The sequence below is a fragment of the Polypterus senegalus genome, chromosome 6 (genome assembly GCF_016835505.1).
Source record: "Polypterus senegalus isolate Bchr_013 chromosome 6, ASM1683550v1, whole genome shotgun sequence".
NCBI lineage: Eukaryota > Metazoa > Chordata > Cladistia > Polypteriformes > Polypteridae > Polypterus > Polypterus senegalus.
The window spans coordinates 32,397,577-32,425,096 of record NC_053159.1 but is presented as its reverse complement, the minus strand read 5'-3'; the positions used below and the strand labels follow the sequence as shown (position 1 = coordinate 32,425,096).

At 35.8% G+C, this 27,520-nt stretch overlaps 1 protein-coding gene across 1 annotated transcript; it reads right to left on the bottom strand.

Annotated features, from left to right (window-relative positions):
- Positions 1-229: 229 nt before the first annotated feature.
- dnajc16 (DnaJ (Hsp40) homolog, subfamily C, member 16) lies at positions 230-27,520 on the bottom strand. The gene is made up of 15 exons (XM_039755782.1): positions 27,224-27,520; positions 21,835-22,023; positions 16,659-16,725; positions 13,355-13,682; positions 13,048-13,232; positions 12,102-12,206; positions 11,461-11,619; positions 7,689-7,819; positions 7,064-7,241; positions 5,964-6,146; positions 5,378-5,454; positions 4,450-4,530; positions 4,267-4,362; positions 2,974-3,144; positions 230-2,507 (listed from the first exon to the last, which is right to left on the bottom strand). Exons 2-15 carry the CDS (start codon positions 22,011-22,013, stop codon positions 2,060-2,062), a joined length of 2,388 nt encoding a protein of 795 aa, XP_039611716.1. The 5' UTR covers positions 22,014-22,023; positions 27,224-27,520; the 3' UTR covers positions 230-2,059.

Below are 27,520 nucleotides of genomic sequence, written 5' to 3'. Positions count from 1 at the left end.
ATACAAAAATAGCTCACTGTACCTACTGTGTGTGAACAGTGCAATTAACAAGTGTGCAATTAAAACAAACTCTAAGTGCACTTGTGGGTCTCCATCATAAAGAATATGCTGTTAAACATTAGCTAATGTCAAGTGACACAAACTGAACTCTACACACAATCCCACCAAGGAGTAGTCGCAGACCCTGCTGTCTCGGCATTACACTGGCTTACATATACATCAATTGGGGTCAAACTTTAAAACCAATTTTATTTTGTCATAGAACATCAAGGTAACATGTATAATAAATAACATCACAGTCTAGAGTTTAAAATAAAACCTAAAAAAAAGCATTCAGACATCAGTATTAAATCAAAGCTAGCCTTCAATTATTCTTCCAGCAGTGCAAAAGACAAGCAGAGCTGTTTCAAATTTACCTGCCAGTTTTCTGGAGCACTGCCCTATAAATGTGCCATCCTGCCACTTGAATGTCTGGTCCTCACATTCCAGCTACTGTTCTTCAGATTCCTCGAGTTTCACACCTTCCTTTGTGTTGCCCAACAAAAGGCCTGGTGCTTCATTACTCTTGCCTTTTCAACGGCCCAATCATTCTACGTCTAAGGCAGCACTAACAGCTGGGATGGTCTGCTGTTTTAACAAGATCTTTCAACAAGTTTAATCTTCTGGGTGTAAAATGCCTCATTCACAGAAAACCAATTCAGGAGAATAAAAAGAAATCAACCATGTTGGAAAATAGTGTCCCCGTTTAAATTCTGCACCACCAGCACAGGTTTCTCAGGAGTGCCTTTCACTAGAAAATCTCCAGTGTGAAATGTCCATCCAGTGAATGCAACAACTGGCAGTATATACGGTGGTGGCATTCAGACTTGAGTTAGATAAAACATACTTGTTGTAAACATTGGTACTTGGTGAAATTCAACGATTTAAGTCATTTACATTACATCTAGGATTAGGTCACAACTCGAATAAAAAATAAGGTTGCTCATCAAAAATCAAAAACAAAGTCCCATGATTTGTATGTCAGTCACATTGCAAATAACTGCTCATCTCCCTAAAGATCACATTATCGTTCCGAGTTACATTCGGTTTCATCCTAGATCTAGGATGGTCCACATTTGTTTTTTCTTCTCCTAAAGGTCCTTTGAAAATCCTACTTGAGGAAAAAAAATGAATTTAAGGCTGCACTTAATCCTGAATGTTTGCTGAAGATGTAAAACATCTTTTTATCACATACATATTCTGAGTGCTGAATTCAAAAATAAATTCTCTAACTTAAAAAAACAACAATTGCGTTTTATACAAGTGATATGACAGAAGTCAGCAATCTTATTGGGCCTGCAATCACAGGAGTAAATTGCAAAAACTTGCACTTTGATAAAGATGTGTCTTTCTGTTACACACAGAGCATCTTCTATATTTAAAGCAGTTTGCCCTACGAATGCAAAAACATTTCCAGAAGTATCCAGGTGTAGAAACTCAGGACAGACAGATTGCAGGTCTCTAACCGTGAGGTTTTAGCAGCACATAAAAAAGGGAATATAAATTCTACTGTATGTACCCACAACATATTCTGTAGTTAAGGCCACAAAATAAAAGTGGCTGATTTAATGCCTCATCAACTGTAACCACAAATCATGCAACTGTAACAGCCTGTAGAGGTTACTAGGTCACACTATGTCTCAAAGCCAGTGATCTAGATGGTGCCTTACACTTGTTTTCCACTCTGCCATGATCAAGGTTGATATCCATGCAGGTTTTGAGTAACTAAAAAGAGATTGCAGCCGCAGTTTTATTTCAAATTGTAGCCATTAATTATCTGTAAGTTATGCAGTTATTCAAAGTGGTTTGTGTTAGAGCTCTGAAGCAGAGTTTCACCTACAGGATAAATGTAGACTTCTCCGGAGGTGCTCTCAGCCGGACAAGGAGAGACAAGTAAGAGCACTCTGGCCATAGGCAGAAATGTATCACAGGTATTTCCTAGTAATTCCATAAAGTCTAACAAACTAAGCAACGGAAACAGAAAAATAAATAAATATTCTTCGTGGTTATACAAAAGCAGTTATTTGGAAGCCGTAATTTTTTCTAGTCCAGGCCAGGAGGGGATGTAGTATCTGGGCAGTGTCCCCTCTAAGAGGCGTTCCATCCAGAGACCCAACCGATCAAGTTTATGATGAATCTGTAGGCTGGTGCCAACTTTAGGCTGTACAGTTTTTCGTTGATGTGACTCATTCTTGGAAAAGGAGGATCCTGACCTGGACCTGGCCTCCTCTTCGGGTGACTTACTTGTGTCTATGTCCTGGTCTTCGCCAGTGTACACTGGCTTGAATAAACAGAAATATTTTTTATATCCATTTAGGGCCAACACGTATCCTGTGTAATCCAGTCTGTGGTGGTTGTCATCTTCGTCTGTATCTATCTGGACAGCATCTTGAGCAAATTCCAGGAGTGACTCCATCCATTCATGATGCTTATCCATGTTTAGAAAGGAGAAATGCAGAGTAAGGCTCCTGTAAGAAGCAAAACAAAACAAAAAAATAAGCAGAATGCTATGGCATTTACAAGGTGTGTATACTGTTGACAGGCATTCGGTTTAACCTGCTGCATCATCCCAACAATTTTCAGTAGCTTTATTACAATAATTAGATTTCTAACTAGGATTGATTTCTCCTTGCACTTGATGTTGCCAGGATAAGGTCTGACCCCCCGCAATCCTGCCTTGGCTCAAGCAGATTAACATAAGCAAATTACAAAATCACTTTAGAAAACACTGTGTCAATGAAGCCATAAATTGTCTTGACATGCATACAAGATGAAATAGAAGAACAGGACAGTTGTAAATTAGTGAGAAATCACCTGCCATGTTAAAGTTGCTCTTTTTAATACACACAAGCAGATCAATCATAAGAGAAGAACCTGTCATTTACCAGCAAAAATCGAATCATTTTCACACTAAATGCTCTTCTCTACTCTTACCCAGTAAAGGAGTAAACTTCTTTTGCAAACTTGCTTAGGAGAACGTTTTTGGTGGAATCTGTCAGCACCAGCACTACATTGATGTGTCCTGGCCTCAGGCGCACCAGATTACTAATGTAAGTAATGTCTGTCAGCTCAGTTACTTCTACAAAATTCTTCTTTGGTGCTCGGCTATAAGAAAAGAAAGAAGAAATAGTGAAATGAGGCATTCTCCATACACAGAAATGCAAAATATAATATGAACAACTAATTAATGTTAATGTTATGCATTTAATTATCAATATCATTCCTGGTGGCTCCATAATCCGTACTAACCCCTACTTTCTCTTCTGTTCTTTTTTCGGTTTTCTGGGGTAGCAACCTGCGCCACCACCACCTGATCAAAGCACCGTGATGTCCCTACATTGATGGATTAAAGGCCAGAAGTCCATATGACTGTCATCATCAAGTTCTTCCCTGTGAACCCTGAATACCATGAGGACTGATTGAGGTCATTTATGTTATGTAGAATGCCTAGAGGGGGCTGGGTGGTCTCGTGGCCTAGGAACCCCTGCAGATTTTATTTTTTTCTCCAGCCATCTGGAGTTTTTTTTTTTTTTGTTGTTGTTTTTTCTGTCCTCCCTGGCCATCGGACATTACTTTTACTCTATGCTAGTGTTCCCTAATTCTATTTTCTAATTTATTTTGTCTTTTCTCTTTCATCATTATGTAAAAAACTTTGAGCTACATTATTTGTATGAAAATGTGCTATATAAATAAAGATATGTTCACTTTGTTCAGGTTTTACATATTTTAAGTAAACAGTTTCTGGTTCATTAGTTTGAAGAAAAAAACAACTTTAGGTAATGCAAAACCAGCAGGTTGAGCTGTCCAAAATGCCAAAAACAACTGCAGAAGAAAGCAGTGCTTATCATTAGAACCCTCACCCTTACCCGATGAGTGTATACCCATCTTGTCACTGGTCTGGATGAGTATCCGTCACACTGCCAGTATCACAGAGGTTCATGTACGGCATGTAAATCACAATTCAATCAGCAAGTACCAATAATTATGATATAAACTTCACGAAGATCCAAGAACAATATTAAGAATTTATATATTTTCATAATCCTAACTGATGTACTGTAATAAGAGAGCTTTAAATGAAATATTGCTACACAGAAACACTCATAAAAATTTAAATGCACAATAGGAACACCTAAACCGAAAAAATATGCGAGTTTCCCTGAAAAAATAAACTGGCTTATTGTGGAAATCCGGAATAAAAGTGGAACAGAGCAGCTATCCACTAACCTGGACTGGTTTGTATTGCTGGGAGATCCATTGTCTGCTGTTTTCTGGGAATCATCTTTTGGTTTGGTCTTTACTTGCTTGTCATCACCTGAATCACTGAAATGATAATCCCAAGTTTTAAAAAATGAATTCTATTCACTCTGAAGTCTCTGTAGATCAACAAGCATAAAATTGGACAACTACCTGAATGCCTGAATGACGACTGTTCCAAAAAGGATGAAAAGGGCAGAGAAGATAAGCGACAGAAGGGGCATCATTTCTCGCCTGCAATGTACCAAGATAAAGTTTGTTTTTAAAATAACAGAATTATGATGTAGAAGAGGCTTAGATTAGTCTTAAAAAACATACTAAAACATGGTCTATCTAATGACAAATATGTAAATAATTTGCAACAAAGAAAAAAATTCTCTTTATAGTAATTAATGACAAATCTTCGCAGCTCATACTAAGCTTGCCACTTTAAAATTTACACAAGTATGGATATATCCCAGAAATGAAGAAATATACGGTATGTCAATGAGTTCTACAGAAATAGTGCTGCACACTAAAAAGGAAACCTTTTTCAATAACTTCCTTTTTTAAACAGAAGCTTACACAGTGCAAAAACTATTAACAGGATACCAGCATCATCGGGCAACAAAAAGTAATATCCACTTAAACTGAACCATGTGTTTTTAGCACAAAGCAAGTTTCTTATGTAAAAAAAAGTCACAAGACACATGGGCAAATATTGTGAAAAGACTGACAGATAACAGCCAAATGAAAGGTTTTCATTATTCAACGAGTGTGGGTATAAACTGTCCTGTAATGGATATTATACATTCCTGTCTTGTTCCCACTGCTACCTGCAATCCTGCACAAGTGGGTTCAAAAACTGGCTAGATGGATATTGTCATTGTAGATACCATATTCTATTCATAGGGACCAGTAAATTTTTGTATTTTAATTTTTAATTTCTAATTACATCAACATTTACATTTAGGAGAAAAAACAAAACCAAATGCTTTATATGGAAATAGACACCAGCAAAAGAAAATATTGTATCAATTCATTCAATTATTTAAGTCTACTTAATGCAACATGATAAAGGAATGGTAAAAAAGATTCAGACCAATTGTTATGCAGAAGATCTTCTCCAAACTGAGATAAGTAGTCATATACAGTGTATATCCATCGCAAAAGAAACATCTGCAAAAAAACAAGAACAAACAGTGTTGGCATTTGTTATCTTTGCAGTCTGAGTGTTTTATTCATCTAAATTTGTTTAGTTTTAACTCATGCCATGACAGATCGTGTATGTTTTTTTTTTTTTTTTGAATAACGGAAACAGCAGCATAATTAAACTGTCACATTGCAAAAAAATCCTCACATATAATTATTTATTTACAAGTACTTTTCAGAACCCTAACTGACTACAGTATAGTCAACTTGAGTAGTTTTTTATAAATCAGTGACATAACTGAGTGGTGTACATGATACTTCACACTGCAGGTATCCTTAATGGACACAAAAACATTTAAAACTTATGTGCTACCAAAAATGCTGTAACCTAGAAAGAGTAGTAAGATTTTTTGTTATGATGGCCATGTCCACTTCGACGGGACTTGCAGCATGAAATGGGGCTATATAGCACATTGTTGAACAGCACAAAGTTTAAAAAAGAAAAAAAGTAATTTTCATAGGCTGACAACACTCACAGCAGCAAACTCATTGTTGAGCTCTGGCAGCACAGCGTCCTTGGAGAGGATGGAGGGGTCCATCTGAAGCTGCTCCAGACTTTTCAGGAGTTTAAACTTATCATCTTCACTCCCATTCCAGCCTCCTGAGATTGGTTTATAGAAGACTCTTCCAGCTGTGTTACGGCGCTCCAAGATGACCACCTGTAAACAAGGTGGAATTTTCTTATTTTTCTTGATTTTAATTAGTTGATTTTAATTACATGCAAATAACATTCCATACAATCAACTCAAACTTAACAAACACAACATGCTAGTAGTGTAGTAAAGGCAACTGCTATTTATTTGTCCTTCTCCACTTTAAGCCCATCTAGGAGACACCAGGGCTGTCTCATAGGCATTTAAAAATTATTTTCCAGAATGATGTTAATTTAGTGCAGGCCCAGACCATGTAGCCCAATGAGGCAGGAGCTAAATTGAAACATTCACAGGTTGAATCGTACCCTGGAAACCTTTTGGACAGTTTTAAACAAGATAAATACACTGAATAAAAGATTTTAAGTTGAATGATTTAGTGCTTTGCTCATATGGAATTACAGTGTATTCTGTGCCTGGCTGGATTCCACTCCTTTTCTAAAATACTAAGTGAATGATCCTTTTCCCATCGTATCCTGGGATTTTTGAAAGGAAGGGACTTTAGCTCTAAGACTGAACTGTTAACACTTACCTGATGTTAACTCTTCCAAGTGCAAAACTTTACTTTTTTTAATTAAACATAATCTACCCACTGGCCTAAATGATAACATTGACCAAGCTCACCAGTATTAAAATTGTCTTGTCATAATTGTTTGCTTTATCACTCCGTTTCTATGGTATAGTGCTCAGTGCATTCTAAATTCAAGTCTTGCTTTCTGGAACTTTTGAGATTTTTTATTTTTGAATTGCGGAGGGCCAATGTATACTTACTCTTAAATATACTGTACTAAGATTCATTAATGTTTTTGTAAAGTGTATCTCTAGCAATGAATATCAACTCAGGTCCGGGAGTACAGAGTACCAGTATGTGTACATCTCATAAACTGGGAAAGCATGCATGACACAAATAAAGTGCATCTACAAACCTGAGGAAAAGTACTGTCCAGATCTTTCAGCAACACATCACACAATGCTTTCTGCTGTTTCTGATTGACATAGGCAAATCTGAAAATGTCTTTGTTGTTAGAGGATGCAAATTCTAGAAAAGCTGTGTAGCCATTAGAAATGGAATCTTGTTCACCAGTTATCAGAATGACACAATATCTGAAGAAGAAGAATCAGGTATACATTTTGTCAGAGTTTTAGAATGTCTTGCATTTCAAACTAGTAACAATCTGTAATATTTTGGTACACATAATTTATGAACAAAAGAAACAATAGTAAACAAAACTGAATAAGTCATATTTTTGTTACATACAAGCAATTGAATTTCTAATTTCTAGGATTTGTAAACTGTTCAAAACACTTTCATATACACTACATTCTGTTATGGGACTTAAATAGTGCATAGAGATACTGTGTTGAACAGGAAACATTAGCTCACTGTATCTAATAGTGAGTTGCTGTTGACATAGTGCTTAGTCCATTAAGACTGATAACACTTACAAGACAGAGAAATCTAAACACTGCTGCATGATTTAAACAGTAAAGTTTTTAATGAGTGTCTGCATCTGTGAAAATGCAGCAGTAGTAACAAAGCTGGAAACTTACTTTCGACGACGATGTGTCTGCTTCACCGGACAAAGCTCATCAAAAAGTTTTTGGTTTACAAGTCGGGGGACCAAAAGAAACTTGTTGCTGGAAACAAAGTCATCAATAATTTGTCTTTTCATTTCTCTAGCCTGGAAAACAAAATAACATGATGTCTGGAGGAAAAAGAATAAATATTGAAGATAAACCATATCACTTCCAAATGTTTCAACAATATTCTCTATAGTTTCTTTGATGACATCGCGAGAAAAAAAGAGACACATCAAATCCAACATCTTTTCTAAATTGCCCTAATACTAAAAAGATAAACAAAACAAATTAAATACTAGGGAAGAACTCAGATCTAGTTTTTAGAAATTGATTTGAGGAGGTACATTGACAAACTAAATGCCAGTTACATTTGTGAAATTTATGGCCTTCTGAAACACGACAACTGCATGGTGATAAGAAAACAGGCAATTTGTTTTAATCTTAAATTTTTACAGCAAGCAAAAATGCAGCTTGATTCAAAGTATTATCAAGCATTCCCTTCTGTGGATCATCCACTGGGCTCCTCTAAGGTAGTGGCAGTCACTACCTATAACCTCTTATTTTTCTCCTTCAACACTGAGAAGATGTTTTCTGTGATAAATCGTGAGCCGGCAGAAGGAGATGGCATCATTGCAAGCAAAGCATTGCAATGTCCCAGTAGCCTGAACTTGACTCTAACTTAAGCCTGTCTGCACTTATTTTGACTGATGCCTTTGTGTCTTGGAGCACCTGTATTTTGTTAACATTTGAAAAAGTCAATGGGGAAGACCGATTTGGCACCCCAACATTCTTTCGCATTGGAATTGCAATTCCTAACTCATCTACAGTAAACAACATCTAGTTATTTGATTAGAGCAATACACATGAAAATTTGTAGCAAATACAAATACAACGCAGGTACATAGTTAAAAAAAAACTCTAAATTAGTGGTGTAGAGTTATATGGTGTTGTGCAAGGAACACACACAAAAACACAAGTAACGAACAGCAAGAGAAACAGAGAGAAAGAAAGAACTCTTTTATGCAAAAGAGAGGGAGCAGCAGCTGCAGTTATATCTAAGAAGCAACTTCAAGACTAAAAAAGGAGCTTTCTTTATTAACACTTGTTTATGGAACTGGTGGTGGGGTGGGGGGGAATAACACCAATCTGTGCTTGTTTTGAGAAAGCAATAATGTGGCCAGTCAGCTCTCGGTTGCACTAATTTCGAGAACAGAATGCGGGACTGGAAATTATGGTCAGATTAATTACTTTTTAATGCAGTACCATAGATAACCCTTGATAAATGACCAGAGGCTTTGCATTCATTCTCTGATTGCAATTAACATGACTACAATATGTGCATGTGTGCATCCAACCACCCATCTATTTTGAACCAACCAAGTTCAGGACTGTTGGGACCAGGTGCAAGTCTCAGTAGCACTAGGTGTGAGGAAGACACTGCCAGATATGGCGATACCTTGAATGTGTCAAGAATGTGGCAAGATAAATGCCTCAATTTGTTCCATTTAAAATAAAATGCATTTTGTTAGTATAGATCAGCTTGTAAAGCTCTGAAGGCAAATCTCTAATGATACAACTTGTATTAATAATAACAATAATAATATTAAACAGCAAGTTCCACCCCCTGCTCACTTCATTTGCGAGCTCCCAGGGATGGGCACAGGGTGCTCCTCTGTTAAGAGAGAGCAATTGTATTTAAATAGACGGTATATAAAAGAGTATGCGAGGCACATGAGGAAGACAGTTTGGTCCTTAATTATTATAGATAGTAAATCACTTACTTGAGTATTTCACTACAACTGTCTATTTTAAATACCAATGAATAATAAATCGTGGTGAAAAGTAAAAGAAGTAAAAATGTAAAATGTAATAAAAAGTAAATAAAAAAATTTAATTACATTAACGCCTCATCAAAAACTATATTATGAATTACTTTATCCTCTGGCTTACATTCTATAAACCTTGTTTTGTACATTTCTGTTCAAATGTTGGTTGGGATATTTTTCTCTTTTTCGTTTACCAGACTATTCCCTTTGTTCTTGATTTTTATTATATGCAGCTCTTTTTTGTTCATTTCCTTTATTCGACGTTCATTATCAGCTGTTGCCACTCTTTTTCTATAGCAATGTAAAATTCAACATCTAAATAGATAATTTGCTTTTCTGCCTTGCCATTATAACCAACTGAAGGGCGAGTTACCACGGGGTGGTACGGAGAGAGGATGTGCACAGCAGGGATAATGACTGGGTGAGCGGTGTGGAGGGAAGTGGTTAAGGCTGAATAACAGGGACACGACGGAAAACTTTAATATGATACATTTTATTTATATAGTGCCTCTTCCATGTAATGCTTTAACAGAACAGCATAGCTATGGAGGCTAGTAGTTAGCTGAACTGCAAAAACAGAATATATAATTGCTGAAATAGAATCAACAAACACTACATTTATGTCATTCATTGCATTTTTGAAATCAAACTAATGTTAATTAGTATAAGAACTAAAATAAAGCAACCGTGGTGAAAGCATAAACAACACATATTGGGATGGTGTGGGAGCAAACAGGGCACACCCTCCAGTTATAAGTAAAAATTCAAATCTGGATTAGTACATTGGCATATACGTAAAAGCAATATCTTATCAGTTATGGGGAGGCACCTTGAAAATAAACAGTAAAATATATATAATAATTCAATTTAATGATATATTTTATTCACCAAGGTAGCCTTAACGTTGCAACAAAGATTTTGAAAAATCAAAGCATTAAGGATTTGTGATATTTTAATTTTCTGTTATTAGACTTGTTCATTAACACTCTGAATGCAAGCTACAAGTTCATTTGTATCTCACTAAGCCTGTCAAGACTCAGATGAGAAAACTCGTATCTCAGTATACAGCCAGTTGATGCAGCCAGCTCGCTGCAGATGTTTGCTGCTGTGTCTCAGTTACCTAATATAGTGTGCTGCCATCTAGTGGATAGCCATAGAACAGATTGCTGAAAATACTGTTATACAGTATATTGGCAGCCTGTAGTTATGTCGTTGTGAAAAAGGTATAAAGTTGCCGATGTTTGAAACAACTAGATTTTTTCAAGATGAACATTTTGATGATAATGGCAGTGACTGAGATAGTGTCAGGACAGCATTACATGGACATTCTGCCACTCACTGACTACAAAAAGTCACAAACTACCAAATGTGTTGTGTGCAAAGAAACATGTAATATTTGTGGCATATGTGCTTCTAAGCTGGAACTTGTGTGATGCCATGCTTCTAGAACTTACATTCAAATGGAGACTTCTACATGTTGCTAATCAAAATGAAGCAATTAACAGTTTCTTTACATTTTGAACCAGTTGCTACTGATAATAACTTATGAAAGGTTGGATTAGAATCTTAATTCCGCTGTGAATATCATATCAAAGCACTTTCCATTAATGGTAGAGTATACTGTATATTCTAAAATATATTCACACAAACAAAATTAAAGTATTTGTACAAAGCCACCTCTATAAGAAAAGAAAGGGATTTGAGTCTGTATAGATTTGGTTCCCCGACAATACATCACTCATACACCTTTGTCTTATTAATCAAACTGGTTCTTAAAGAGATTTTCTGAAATTGTATTCTGTGGGTCATAATGAATTGCACTTGGCTTTTAAAATGTGGCTTAATGTGTCATCAGAGTTAATGATTAAAAAATATATAATAATAATAATGTATTGCAACTCTGACAGTCTTCATACCTGAATCATGTCAGCAGGTTGGTCAGTTTTCTCCTTAAATATTAACATTGCTGGAATAATAGTATTGATGTTATACTGCCTGAGCAAACTCTTGGATTCAGATGATGTTTGATCAACATATCCAAACTGCACATAATCTTTGTAGGCAAATGCTGTCAGCTATTGAAATAAAAGAAACAGAATTATTATAGAACACCTTTGGGATTATAAAAACTGAAATCTATATATCTCTCCACACAAAATAGAAAAAAATGTAATTTCTAATAAAATTACTAATTGTATGTTCTAATAAGGCAAGATAGAGAGACTGCTCTGTTTCACTGAAGATGTTACTTAAGGTAAACAGAACAGAAACTCCATCCCATGATTCTACTCCTTTCTTTTTCATTTGTAAACTAATTTAAGGTAAGATGCCTATAAGTATAAACAATTTACGTAAAAATGGTTCTCAAAAGGTATGTACTGGGACTTCCAGTTGTATCCTGGTTGTTTACCATTGAGAACATAATAAATGTCTTTTTTAATATTTATACACTTATAATGACCTAAAAATTAATAAAACAATCTTGATTTTAAAATAAATTATTGCCATGAAAAAAACATTTAGCACATATATAGAAAACATCATAAATGCCACTCACTTTGAATAAAAGAGGAGTAGCACGAAGACGATCAAAAAGCAGCACATGGGGTTTGTTTTCTTCCTGATAGTTCCCCAAGAACTCAAGATAGTTTTTATCTGTCACCTTATATGGAGATGGTTAGGAGGACACAAAGCAAAGGAAGTTCAACATTACTAACTTTTCAAAATGCTACCCATTAGAAACAATCCTTGCCAACCAAATATGTATAAAATATACACTCATTAACTGGTTTTCCTTTCTAGGTCTATTTCTGTATTTCACTCAATTTTGTATATATATATATATATATATATATATATATATATATATATATATATATATATATATATATATATATATAACTACAATAGGCTATTGCAGTTTTTCAATAGATGTTTTCATTTTATGGAATTTATTTAGTGTTTTAACTATATTTGGTTGCCGTGGTGGCACTGGCATATGCTTTAGCTCATCACATGCCTGGAAAAGGATTAAACTGAGAAAGTAAAGATATATATAAAAAAAGAACCACTGTATTATATCAATATCTATTCCATAATAGGGATATTAATAAAAATCTTCCAATGCACACACCAGAGTCAAATGATATTCTGCTACCCCTAGTGTTACTTTTTTAGAGCAACTAAAAGTAAAATAGTAGCAGTGTTGCACAGAACAATTTTCTGACAACATGTAATGATTGTGCAGACAGGCTGCTGCAAGCGATACGTGAACTTAGCTCAAGGCAGAGATGATGGGAGTGAGCAACTGCAAAACACAAGCAAAGAAAATCTCTACAGACACCAGACAAACTGAGTATCAGATTTACATCGTAGATATTGACAGAATTGTTAATTTGGTCATAAAAGTAAGCCAGTAACAATGAAAAAACAGAATTATCATCTGAAGAAAAAAAAAAATCAAAGTATCAACCAAAAGAATAGTGGATTTAATACCCACAAACCTTCTCTATAAGCTTTTGTGGCAGCAGATTCTCCACAAACTGACGCAAGTGTTCCCTGACCACAGCATAATGAAAGAAGGTAACTTTGCCATTGATGAGGCCAAGGATAGATGGGGTTCGATGTGCTCCAAGATGATTAGCAAGTCGTCGTTCATATCCTACATCTACCACACCAATCCCTACACCTGCAATGGGGAACAAAGACCACTTATGTGGGGAAGCTGCAAAATATTTGACAATGTTTATCTATCAGGATAACATAGTCATGTATTAATTATAGACTCATACTCTTTGCAGTTAAACTTACCCATTGTCTCCAGCTCTTGCACGGCCTCCTTCCATATAGGTTCAATGTGAATGCAGCTAAAACACCAATCTGAGGTGATCTTTATAAGGTATGGTTTTTTGAAACTATCTGGGACAATGTCATTTATGTATTGGGAATAATGCAGCATGTACTTATTATCAGCAAAGTCCCGATTTCCTTTGTTGAATGGGAAATGGAAAAAAGATTCATCAAAATAAAAACTGTCATGGTAATGTCGAAATGGCTGCCGCTGCTGTCCATATGCCTGGGTGTCATCTGTATCCCCATACTTGTCATAATTAGCCCTCTTTTCTTCACTGGACAGTACCTTGTTTAAATCAAAAGAAAACAAGAGCAATATATGAATTATCCACTACAAAAACTCTGAAGATGAATCAACAATAAAATTGGTTTGCTCAGTTCAAATTTAGAAATATATATATCTCCTGTCTTCTTTAAATAACAAAACTTCAACTGAGGAATGAAGCTGAAAAATTTACTTTCTAAGACGCACTGAAATGTCTAAGTTTCACTGCTTTTTAAGGCCAAATTTTGAGTTTGAACAATATGAATGATGACCCAAAGATTATACATATGTTTAATGCACTGTGCTGTAATGAACTAATACAATGTTGCACTAGGTTACATCTAAGCGCATAAAATTTTAAACAAAAATTAGAAGTATTACCTTTTGTTTCATTTTGTTTATCAAAATAGGCCTATAAAAACATTTTTGTGAATGGTTGTAAGAAAATATAGTAAACATTCTAGCACTCACAATGAAACCAAACTAATTCCTGATAAGCAAAACTTTAATATCATGTACAGAAAATTAATATAATATTCAGTTAAGTAATTACAAATATTATAGTTTACCCACGGTGGGCTGGCGCCCTGCCCGGGCTTTGTTTCCTGCTTTGCGTCCTGTGTTGGCTGGGACTGGCTCCAGCAGACCCCCGTGACCCTGTAGTTAGGATACAGCGGGTTGGATAATGGATGGATGGACTATAGTTTACACCTATTCTCATTATACTAATGAAACCATTTGTTGAACTGTTTCCTCAGATCAGCTGGGGAATGAATTATGATGTTTTTCAAATAGATATATTTTAATGTGGAATAAAACACAATATTTTACTGTTAAAGATAAATTACTACAAAGGAAAAGCCATGTACTGTACATATCAGATTTTATATGTATTTCCTTTATTTTTAGCAATTTATATTTTTTGTTCAAAATTTAAACTTCCATAGTAACATAAAATGTTACTAAGTTAGCATACTATAAAACTGTGTATGAAATGTTAACATTATAGTAATTTTTCTTCATATTATGAAGGTGCAACTTTTAATATTGGTCTTAAAGGAGGAAAATGAGAGCCAGGTTTCTAGACTGCTATTATAACCTCCATGTGGTGCATTAATACATTGTTTCATGTTCATATATCATCACATCCTACTCTGCAGAATTTAAGCAACATAAAATTAGAATACATTTATCACAAGTTTAAATTATGAGATTCATTTCAAAATTAACTGAAGTGTTGACTAGGAGCAAGGTGTATTTATAAGGCTGGCAAAGGCCGTCTATCTACTGACTCGATTTAAAATGACAGAAGATCGCTTAAGCTTATTAAAGTGAAGCTTTTCTCCTAGTTATAGATATTAAAATGATTTAAGGAATCTATGCACAACCTGGCAAGAAAAAAAAAACCTTACAGTGAAAAGAGTAAACTTTCACATAATGTGGCCATGATAAAACAGGTTTACTGAAGTCTGTATTAAGGTATTTTGTAAATAGTATATTATCCATGTTTCACAAGGTTATTATTGGCCCTTCGAATGGTGTTAAATATTAGGATTTGAGCTAACATCTTTATGATATACTAGGTCTGTCCAAAAAGTAACCGTGCCTCTTAAAAAGGGCACCAATGAGCTAACATAGCAGACTCACGATGATGGTGGTGTGTAGCAGTTACCTTGAGACAGTGAACTTGTCTCCTGTGACTTTTGCAATTTGAAATCTGAGGAATCTGGAAAAGCAACATGTTTGAAAAACTGTGTGAAATTGGCAAAAACTTTTACTAAGACTTTTTATTTGATGCAGGAAGCTTATGGAGAGGATTCTTTCAGCTTCACACAATGTTACAAATGATACCAACATTTTAAATTTGGCAATTTAATTGAAATTGGACTGACAATCCCAAAACTGGATGGTGATCATGTTGAGAAATTGCATGCTTTGATTCATGAAAATCGTTGCTTAACTGTCCGTGAAGTTGACAAAAAAGTAGTCATCAGTAAACGTTTGTGTCACACAATTGTGACTGAAACACTGTGATGAGAAACAAGCAAACAATATCACAGTCAGTCAGGAGTTGTTAGATTGTTCAAATGCTGATAAAAACCAGGATGCAGTCCAGAGATGGAAAAAACATTGGGGGCAGTATATAAACAGAGGAGGGGTATTCTTTGAAGGAGACAAGTCTGAATTAGTTGTAAGCATATTAATATTAACAAGGGTGTTTTTTTTAAAGTTTGCCTTCTATTTGGACAGACTTCATATATGTATACACTCTAAGTTCTCTACTCTTTTTTCAATATTAATTTGGAAAGTGCAATAAAAATCAACATGTTGGATTTTTCTGCAGCCTCCATTTTTCAGAGGTTAGGATATAGATACTGCTGAGAATATTTTAACATATAGATACTGAATATATTAAACTATGGGTAATATATCAGACTTAAGACAATTATTATTATTTATGATGGAATCAAGTATGCTGTGGCCTAATTAGCCCGTCTGACTTACTGCATCATTAATCATGGTGACTGACAGAGGAAATTCAGACACCTAACAACACATAACCTGCAAGTTAAGTGAAATGTAGCGAGAACATAAATTCATATGTTACTAGGCTTAAGGTGCATAATAGCACTGAACAGCCACAGCTTCACACCCCATAGACCTGCAGGTTAGACTAACATGTAAGTCTAAAGTGGGTCCCTCATGCAGGAGTGGAAGTATGATTTGAGTACACACTGCAATGAACTGGCACCCCTGGATCCAAATTTCCTTTGATAAGCTCCAATCTCCACAAAACTAGAATGAGTGTCTTCAGAAAAAAAATGAATGATTTTAAAATGACTTGTATAGCTGGGACACTAAAAAACAAAGACATACATAAGTCACTAAATATGTTACATAATTGTTTTAATTAATTTGGGATGTGAAATTATTCTTTTAGTCATTTCTACTTACAAATACACTTTTACAAACAAGAAAGTCTAAGGAAAATTATACCTCATATGATTTAGTGATTTTAATGAACATGTCCTCTGCCTCTGGGTTCTTGTTTTTATCTGGGTGCCTAGGAAGAAAATCAGCCAGTGGTTATTGAGGTTGCATATATCCTTGAGTACTGGACTACACTGTTGCTGTAGTAAACATCATAAACAGGGCTTGCTTTAGAAGTGAAAACTCTAAAATGGTCTGTCTCCAAGTCGTCTAAAATGGACATAATGCCGAAGTTACTTATCTGCAACTAGTACATGTCAGCTGTTTGTTAATGAATAATTCCATCACACTAGCACTCTAATCCCATGCTGTTAAATGAGACAGTTGACTCGACTTTGACAGGAAGCTAAATGTCTAACTGATTTTTTTATATGCACACTTTTTTGCTATTTATGTTAGGGATGTCACAAAGATAAAATGAAAACTTTGATATGATACTAAAAAAAGTATTGAAATTTGATACCATTTTCAATACTTAATACAGTATAGTATACAACTCAATTTAAAAAACCTATTTAAATAAATTGCAACTATGTATACATTAAAATCTTTACAATGACAAAAGCAGAAAATGGAAATGTTAGTAATTTAATGTAAATATTTCTTTTGTAAAAGGCAGGAGTAAAGTTCTGTAAAAAATGATTTTTTATTAAGGTAAATATTTTGCTTACATAGTTAAAAACAAATACTGTTACTAAGGTAGAACAATGAATTGTTACCGATGCCATTAAATGCTGACTAAATAAGTATTGCAATTTTTATAAGCAATATACTGTATATGAACATCTTAAAAACAAAACATTCAAGTAAAAAAAAATAAAAAATCAATGTAGTCTTTTGTAAACAACTGTTCAAAAAATAACACACAGACTACTACTACAACATGTAAACGCTTTGCATAAATGCAAACAGTGCAAATTGCATTTTTGTATAAATAAACTACGATGTCTTTGCCACTTCCAGATTTTTTTGCAAGAAACACTAGCATTTCAACATGCTTTTCCATGAGGCATGCTTTTGTTGGGCTGCAAATGAGCCTGGAAATCCTAAATAAACATGCTGAAACACAGCAACTATATGAGCACACAGAGGAGTTGTGCTACTGTTTACTGTTAGCTACAGTCACAGTGCTAAAGGTTGCTGCCCCTGAATGAATGGAACAGAATAAAACTACCCCTCAGGTAAAAATAATTGCAGACCCTTGTCTTATTGCATTAAACGTTTAACTGACTACAAAAAAGGAGTTTTAACCTGTAGAAATTTTTTTTTTTATATATATCACATCCCTACTTTTAACAGCAATAATTTGCAGCTTTATATTTATTAATGTTTTCATAATTTAGAATTAAGATATCTCTTTACAATTTTTTATTGACTTGCATGACGGTCCTTTAAGCAGTGTGGGTCAACCCATTAGGTGACAAAGGCGAAAGTTAAGGGGAACTGAAGGAGGACTCCATACAGTTGGTATTGTGCAGTAGCCAACCTTGCATACAGGCTTGCATGTTATCTTCTGGTTATCCATTGCCTTTAGCCACAAAGGTAAAGCAATTCCAAAGTGCCATTCCATCTTGCCTCTTTGACAAATAAGTGTGCTAGTGAAGGCTCCAAACCCACTGAAGTTGCCATATTTGTGCCTATGAGTGGGTAGAAATGGGGCTGCAACTCTAGCCATTGCGAACAGCAAGGGCATTTGTAATGCAGGTTACAGAATTGATACCATGAAAAAACGAGTATGGAAGTAATTTTAAAATATTAAAAATCAACGCTAATCGATATTTCAATACTTTTGACAACCCTGATTTATGCATCAGTGAAAGTCAACGTTTTGAATGAACATCACTGAATATATAAACAAGTGATGATTTCACTAAGTATAAATGTGTGTTCCCACCACAAAATGTTCTTAATTTTAATTGAAGTCAAGGTCTTTTACTTTTACCACAATAGTTTATGTCCAATTCCAAATGTACAATGTAGATGAATATAAGGTGTAAATGTTAAAAGCAGAACAATCTAAAACGAATGAAGACACTGAATGTTCATTAATTGTTGAGAAGATGATGTTTCAAACAAACATTCAGTTTTATTAGAAGATATGTTGTTATCTATCAGCAGAGTCTGATACTAGGTTTGGCTTTATACACTTAAGCTGGATAAAACAACATGTGAAGTTAGCAAGTCATACCTTAATGTAACTGTGCAACATTTTTTTTCAAATGGCCACTCACACACTGCATAAATACATAGGACACAAGTGGCCATTTTTTTTTTTTTTAATTTATTTTGCCTTATACAATTTCTTGTATTAGGAATTTGTTCATTTTTGCATACCCCTTGGGATTTAGAGCGCAGGGTCAGCCATTGTACAGCGCCCCTGGAGCAATTGCAGGTTAAGGGTCTTGCTCAAGGGCCTAGTAGAACAGGATTTCTTTTGGCAGTGATGGGGATTCGAACTGGCAACCTTCTGGATAACAGCACAGATCCTTAGCCTCAGAGCCACCACTCTGCCCGCATTTTCTACAAAGGTATAGAAATGCACTTTCAAGGTAAAAACAGAACTGAATGACTAGTTAATGGTGAGAGAAATATATAACACAGAAATTTAACTATTTAACTTTATATTTTAAAACACTGTGGCCAGTTAAACAGTTCTCGACTATAACTTTCCAGGACTTTGACATGTACCCTTCCCATATATGTAGTTTTCAGTGTTTTAAATTGCAGTTCCTTGTAGGCCTATCATGTCAGCAATTGCTTCACTCCACTGCTGTTGTCTTTGGATGTCATTATATTGTGGCCATTATAGTGGAGATATAAGAATTATTAGAAATTGGTAATTATTAATAAGATGTCTGTGCAGTTTTTGTTACTTTTATTAGAAAGATATGTAAAGATCAGGAAAGCCAAAAGTTCATAATTTGTGATACATATGAAATTCTACATGGAAATGGATCTGGTGACTTTTCTTCCCCAATAAAACAAAGTTTGTTTTCAGGAAAATAAATCATTATATAAATTATTATTGCTAAAAGTCAGTTTAATGGGAACAATCTGCTGACAACAAACCTCATAGTTATTTCACGCATTTTGATTTTATTGTTTAAAAAAAATACACTTTCCATTAATGGAAAAATATCTAATGTTTAATTGTATTGATTGCAGTGTTATACACCGTTTCTATGATCAAGTAAAAACTTATACACAACTAGCTCTAAAAGAAATTTTTAGAATGGCACAAAGCTGTTGCATATGACTGTATTTTGTTTGCACGAGTAGAGGCTTCTCGGCTGGAACATAAGATTAAAGCACATATATTTAGAATGCACTATTTACATAGTATAGTAAACAGGTTTCCAGATTCCATTCTATCAAAAGTGTTTTCTTCTTTCCTCTGAGATAACTGGACCTCTGGAAACTCAGATCCTTCAGGGGTATAATCTTGTGATATTACAGAAAGTAGCATTTTCTTTGTTCTTTAGCTAAAATGTTCACCAGGATCTTTACATCATTTATCAGTGAAAAGATTAATCTATATGATGCACAAAGAAGTCCTTAAAAGTAATTGATGCCTAATGTATAAAATATCTTCTTTAGCTTCTTTAAACATGGCCAACATTAACAGAGATAATTTAACAAACACTTTTGTTTTAATAAATTTCAATTGAATAGCTATCAGAACCTGCTGCATTCTTCTTTCTAGAGAATGTAGTGTTTTGGAGCCTCCTCTATGCACAGTATGTAGACTAAAGCAATCGCATTTTTATTTTATTGAAGACATCATTGACATAAGCCTCCTCACCTTTGTAACACTATTTAATAGTCTTACAGTAATCATTACATGTGTTATTCATTTGCGTTTGCCAACTTTATTTCCACTATGCTGTATCTCTACAATTGTGATCCAAATAGATACTAAGTAAATTATGCAACATTTCTTGATTAGCCAATGCCCAAATACATGTGACTAGCAACTGTTTGAATGAGCGAGTGATATCAGCACCCTAGCCTTCCCACCTGTTTTGTCAAGCCTGTTTCTGACTGAACATACTTTTATTAACCATCACTTCCATTGTGTAGCAGTTACGCATGCCTACTTAGATGTCAAGTGGAAAATATCTGGGAAATGGTATTACTTGATGACATCAAAAATTGTCAAATGTATTAAGCACCATTAAGCAAATAGCAGGTTGGTTTTTTTTTTTTAGGATTGATCACACATATGTAAACCAGAGGAACATTTTTGCTGATTTTGCTTCCCTCATTTTATAAGAAAAAATTATTACATGCATAGTACACACAGTGGACCTCATATTTACACTATTATATTCAAAATGATACTGTATTAACTATTCAAAATAATAAACATAACTTCATCTGATAATTTAAGTTGAAAAGTAAAATAGTCCAGGTGCAAAGTATTTCATTTGCATACAGCTTAAAAAAAAAGAACAACAAAAAGCAGCCCATAAGCAGTGGATATTGAGCTTTTAGCAGAACAGACAAAACCTTAAGGGGACAAGATTAACCACTACACAGTTCCTAAATCAGCAAAGCCAGGGTACAGCTTTAAGAAGTATGAACAGGCTTTGGAAGATCCTTGGATATTCTGCCTTTTAACAGATGCAGAGTTTAAATAATAAGAGTATAATGACTGGAACCTGAAGAAGATGGCAAAAGACATTTAAACAGACTTCCACTGTTGCAGAGACAGACCCTTGTGTTCATCTGAGTTTATGCTGTACCAGTCACTGTTTTTATGTTTCTCCCAGCTTTCTATCAAGTTTGTGATCTTTCCTTTTGTGGCTTTCATTCTCAATCAAAAAACATGGTGACAGATTAACAAGCAAATCTAAACTGTTTCTGTGCAATTATAGGTCAGTATGTATGCAAGTATAACTTTTGGTAGATTGGTCAGTGTCATTTTCACTTAGTTGTGAGATCACCAATCTTTGTGATAAAAAATAATCTCCAAATAGATCTTTCTACACGTGCTGGCCCCTTAATATTCACCTCTACAAGTAATCATTTCACAACAGAAAAGGGGTAGAAAAATGTTTATTTTACCAATAATACTGTGCAATACGATAGTAAGATACATTCAATTTCAGCTATAATTTTCATAAAATATATCTGCATTACAATCAAATTTCAGGTGAAGTGAAAATAAAGAGGATCTTACCATTCTCGAGCAAGCTGCTTATAAGCCTTCTTGATTTGAGTCTGACTAGCAGTTTTGCTAAGTCCTAATACTTTATATGGATCAAACTCAGCAGCACGTAGCAAATTTGGAGTAAAGAGCAGCAGGAAAATCACCAAAACTTCAAATCTTGAAGAAAAAATAAATTGTGATATCCTCATTTTCTTCCACCTAAAATAAAAAAAGTTAAGTTAAGAATTATAGCCTTGACTAAAAACTTACAAATTACCCCAACTTCGTCAACATGGTAGATTGAGAGAACCAAAAATCTTCAGTCTATCTAGGAAAGATTGTATTTTTTTTGTATTACCAAACCGGGACCTAAAAGAAGTGCATCCCTTAAATCCACCCATCCATCCATCCATCCAACAACTGTATCCACTTTGTCTGATCCAGGGTTCTGAGGGCCAGAGGCTATCATGACAGTACTTGACGCAAGACAAGAACCAACAATTGACAGAAGTGCCGATTAATTCCTAGGAGCACTGGGGCACATACTCATACTTATTTAAACCAGGCCAATTTCCAATTCCCTTTCACCTAACAGACAGGTTTTTGGGATGAGGAAGTGAAGCAGGAGTACCTGGAGAAAAGCCCATGCAGATACAGAGGAAAATGAGCATACTCTGCATAGAGAGAGACAAATTTAAAGTCAGTCTCCTGAAGGTGCAAATTTCAGTGTTAACCACTGTACCTCTGCCATAATTTACTTGGAATGTTATTAGTCTAGCAGACTTAAAAGTAATGGCTCATGTTGCTCCTCTTCCGTAACCAACATTGTCAAAGCAAAACACTGATAGGTAAAATTTCGTTACAACGAACTCCCAGGGACCTAAAAAATATTTTGTTGTAACGAAAATTTCGTTGTACTGTAATGAGATTCTGTATTTGTTACTATAGTGCTTTCTTTAACTTACAGTATGTCCACGCATGTGTAATCATTTCAATAGCTTCTTTCCCGCTAACTTTAATCTCCTCTTGCATACAAGGTAAGCTGACAAGAATTTTTCTCAGCATTTCCTTGCCATAATACACTTTCTGGGTGCGAATGATGCCCAAATGCAATGGCTGAAGCACTGCTGTGCAATTGGGTGGGAGGAATTCAACACAAACATTTTCTGAATGTGGAAGCATGTTGTGTGCAGCACAGTTATCAATCAGAAGCCGAATCATCCTTTTCTTATTCTTCATATTGTAAGGTTTCTGAACACTTTTGGGATCCCCCCCACTCCCCACCCAATGGGAACGACACACTGAAGTGTGTCCAGAAGCGTGACTGCAGCGTCTGTGGAAGATTGTTTGTCCATTGCTGGGGGAGGGCAATAGCAGGCTCACAGCGGTGCAGTGAAGCACCACAGAAGCAAATCATAAAAGATCGGGGTTACGCTATAAGTTCCTATCTTGCACCCCAAAACACGAGGCTTAGTCTCAGTACTTTAGCAAAACCAGCTTTATTCAGTTTGAAAAAGGAACGGCACAGTTATTTATTGTAGCGTGATCTGCCACTCTGCTATATACAGACACTGCAGTCAGGCAGGGTCATGGCCAGGTCTGTGACAAGTAATCCGGTTATCTGCATTTACAATGTACGTGGCTCCTAATCTTGCATCACTCATCGAGATCTTTTCTGTTTACTTTGGCGGAGAGACACTGCATAGCTGTGAGCCTGCTATTGCCCTGTACAGACGCGGAGATTGCACTTCGGGATGCTTTTCGGCATGCTGTCTAGTTGGGGGAGGTCCTAAGAGCATTTACAAACCTCTAAATTTTCTTGAATGAGTGTCGCATTAATAGGAATGTTTCTTGAACGAGCATCACTGAACCACATAAAAACTGCTTTTTCGATGTCTTCAAATGCAGCAGTTCACATACGTTTGCAACCCAAGGTTTTTCTTCTTTTTTTGATCTGTCTTTCAAGAAAATTGACAGGGTCGATGGCAAAATTCCGAATTCACTGGCAACATCTTTTTTTCTTTCTGCCGCAATTGAGAGCAGCAAAAAATAAAGTTTATTTTTTTTACTAATATGAACTGTCTACCCTTTCTATAGGAGGGTGACAATGAGTTAAATTCCAATGGATGTTTTTCAAGTGTTGACAAGCAATAAGCAAAAGGTATAACTGAAAATCGCAGCAAACAAAAAAGGCAAAAAAAAAAAAAAAAGTACAAATAAAGTTTGAAGAAAGAAAAAAAAATTAGTATTTCTGTTTGGGGATTGTTGTACACAACTGAGCTGCGGCTACAGAACTATCTGCTCTGTGGATGATTCATTCAGGCATTTCAAGGTCTTTTGTGCACTTCGTTGTAATGAAAGTATCTGCTGAATGTACTTTGTAGTAACAAGATTTCTATAGACTTGTGTCATATGGGGAAGCTGTCGGGACCATAAAAATACTTCGTTGAAATGAAAATTTCGTTGGAAAGATATTCATTGTAACAGAGTTTTACCTATATATATATATATATATATATATATAGACTAGCTGATTATCCAGTGGCTTAGCTCACTGAGTACAAGGGAAAAAAATAAAATGTAGTATATAAATAATTAAACAGTAAAATATTAACATGTAAGAAGTAAAGATACATTGAACAGTACTGGAGTGCTTTCGAGTAAAGTACATTTTAAAGGTGTTATAACACAACAGGTAAGTAGCACGAACAGCAGCTTAAATGTATTTGGATCATCTCTCGGTAGCAGATCCCTTGTGAAAGGCGCTACACGACCGCTGTGGTATAGAAATTAAATTTTCTATGCGATCCTGCAAATTTCTGCCTGACAACCTTGCACTACGTGCCTGTGATTTAAGAGAAAAATTATTCTCAGAAATGTGGACACTGCCCTTCCGTGCCTAACAGGCAGGAGGTCCAAACAATTCCCAAGTCCAAAACTTAACATGAAGAGTTCTGTACATCTTCTTAGATGTAACGCTCCATCTTCTTAAAAGAATTCATCACAAAAGCAACCCTGAATGTTGCGGGGTTTTAGTGACCTGGACTCACCTTAAGGGACGGCAAGTAGTCGTGCAGCGCAATTTACAAAGAATTTTGCTTCAATGGCGCCGATCACACTCATTCGCAAAGATTTCCACTCTCCCATTAGCTGTTGGGGCACTCGAAGTGTCACAAACAGTGCGAGAAGAGAGGACGCCACCTGAAACTACGAAGCTCTCGACCCGGCCGAGTAGCCCGACATTCCACACCTCCGAGTGTCCAATTTGTTCTCACGACCCCTCGCTGCTGAAGGCAATGTTGTCTTCACATTGTTTACAGCTCAGCGCAGTTAAAAAGTAGAAAGACGCAAATCTGTTTTCCTCATGTCTTCTACTATCAAGTACTGCCAATTAAAAAAAAGTTATAATGTGGCAGTTTCCGCGACAGTCACATGGATGAAAAAATAAAACTTCTCTGTCAGAACATGCCTGGCGGCGGACGGCTCAGCGCTGGAGTCCAGAGAGTAGGGCTGGGAGAGGGCAACGCGGGGCAGATTTCTATGGGATAGATCTAATTACATTAGATAACCATGCATTAGAAATATCCTATTTGACACTTGCAACTTATTTTTGACAAAGTTCATTCCACTTGAAGTACATATAAAATATTATCTTAAAGCATTTTTGCCCACCTTCAATGAAGGAGTTGGTTCAGTGGTCCTAAAACCTTAAGCACTTTGAGCGACTTTTTGTATGAAAATATGCTATATAAATAAATGTTGTTGTAAAACGAATCTTATATAACACGTGAAGGATCGATGCTTTTGAGCTGTGCTGCTGAAGAGGTCTACTACGCCTTCCATGAATAACCAGAATAACAAATCAAGAAGATCTGGAACAGATTAAACCAAAATTTTCCCTGGAGGCCAAGATAACAAAGCAAAAGCTCTCCTACTTGTAGTCACATCATGCAGAGCAGGTTGCTTCAGAAAGTCATCATACTTTTAATGATCTATGGCAAAAGAGGAGGAGGCCACCAAACTGAAAGCAGTTGTGAAAGATCGGAGGACATGGAGAGCAGTGATCCACAGAGAAGCTAAAAGTCATACTCGACTGAACAGATAAATAACATTCTCAATCCAAAATGCTTAAGCCAAAACTAAAACAAGAACTGACCTGTGCTGGCTTAATGTGTTTGTGTTAGCTTTTGTACACTTGTTTCTGTTTTTCTTCTGCTGAATTCTAAATTTTTAAGTACATACAAAGTTATACATGATCTTATGGCAATCATATCTTTGTGCTGATAAATTTACTGATTTATTCAGATGAAAGTGATTTCTTTGAATATTACTTATAGTGTACTTCAGCCTACTTCATAAAATTGTTCTATGAAAATGATTTCTTCTTTCTGAACCATATCTAACACAAATATCTGGACAATAAACTTCTTTCAACTACATGCAAACATTTAAGGATGTGAAACTCAATCAGTATCAGTAACGCAATCAGTATTTCTTACCAGAGCATTTATTTTACCCATAATGTCTCTGAAACCCTTTTGTTACATCATTCCTCTAAGTTTCTGTGATTCCTTTCAGCTGTCAACGTCATTAAACTATCAAGCCTAAAATTCAGCAACTCATTCAGCAGAAACAACTCTCTTAAATTACCTTACAGTGCTCTTTAAATTGGCCTTAGATAATATCTTTCCTTTAATCTGTATAAACCCACCAAGAGTTTCTTTGATGGTCATTTTATTGTCACCAACTTTTGATGGCACATCTGCTAGATAATGTTAATTGTGTCTGGGTTTCTCTTTTCATTCGGTTCTAATATTTAAGTACTGTCACCACTTTCTTATGTCATTTTATTCCCCGAATAAAGTACTGTAATCCGTTCTTACGTGTGCCACCTCTTGCTTCAATGGCCTGCGTTCTGCACAGTGCTCTGCTCTCTATTTTTGATGTCTGCTGTTTTCCAAACTGTCCCTTGTATCTGTCATTCGCATTGTCTCGACTCTGCTTCTACACCAATTTTAAATACAATGTATTTTACTCATTGGCTGCTTAGCGTGTGATGCACTAAAACTGCACTGGGCACGTAAAACGTACTGTGACGCTCGATGTTCTAACGGCCTAATATAAGTGAAGACGAATAATTCATTAAAGCACCCCTTACAGCTTTCGCGCACATGTCGAATAAGAGGTGTATAGCTCCCAAGGATGGACAGAACGAACACATAAACAAAAAAAGACTTGGCATTAAAACGGGTCGCGAAGTTCAAATACGCCATCCTTAATACAAGAAGCCAAAGCTAATTCTGCCCCTCGGCGCCCAGTGACGTTAATACTAGCAAACTCGCCATAGTAAGCTAAAATTGCGTCAGGCTTTCAAGACGCTCATAACAAGATGTGAACGAAAAAAAAAAACATGTCTTACAGCTCCTTCCTTTATCTGAGAAGGCTGCTCGCATCGCCTGCAGCCGCCGGTGGACACCAGGAAGTCCAGACACTGTGTTTCTCCAGGGCCGCTACCCTCAGGATAAGCTTTGATAGTTAATCACGCTGTTAGCTAGAGAAGCTCCGTGAACGTCCGTCCCAGCCCTCCGGAGTACACCTGCTTGACCCCTGTCTTTCCTGTGATGTTTTGGAGCCGGGTCACTCTCGATGAACCCTACGTACAAAACGCAAAACTGTCCCACATCCACAGCGCTTCCGCTAGCCGGCGTCAAGGCTA

Bases quoted from the DNA above. Each gene is read 5' to 3' on its own strand.
- dnajc16 (XM_039755782.1), bottom strand. From the start codon at position 22,013: ATGAGGATATCACAATTTATTTTTTCTTCAAGATTTGAAGTTTTGGTG. The intron at 13,683-16,658 runs GTATAATTTTCC...GATTTAAACAAG, and splicing joins AAATCACTAAATCATATGAG to GTACTGTCCAGTGAAGAAAA. The intron at 3,145-4,266 runs GTTAGTGGATAG...CTTTTCTTATAG, and splicing joins AGCAATACAAACCAGTCCAG to CCGAGCACCAAAGAAGAATT.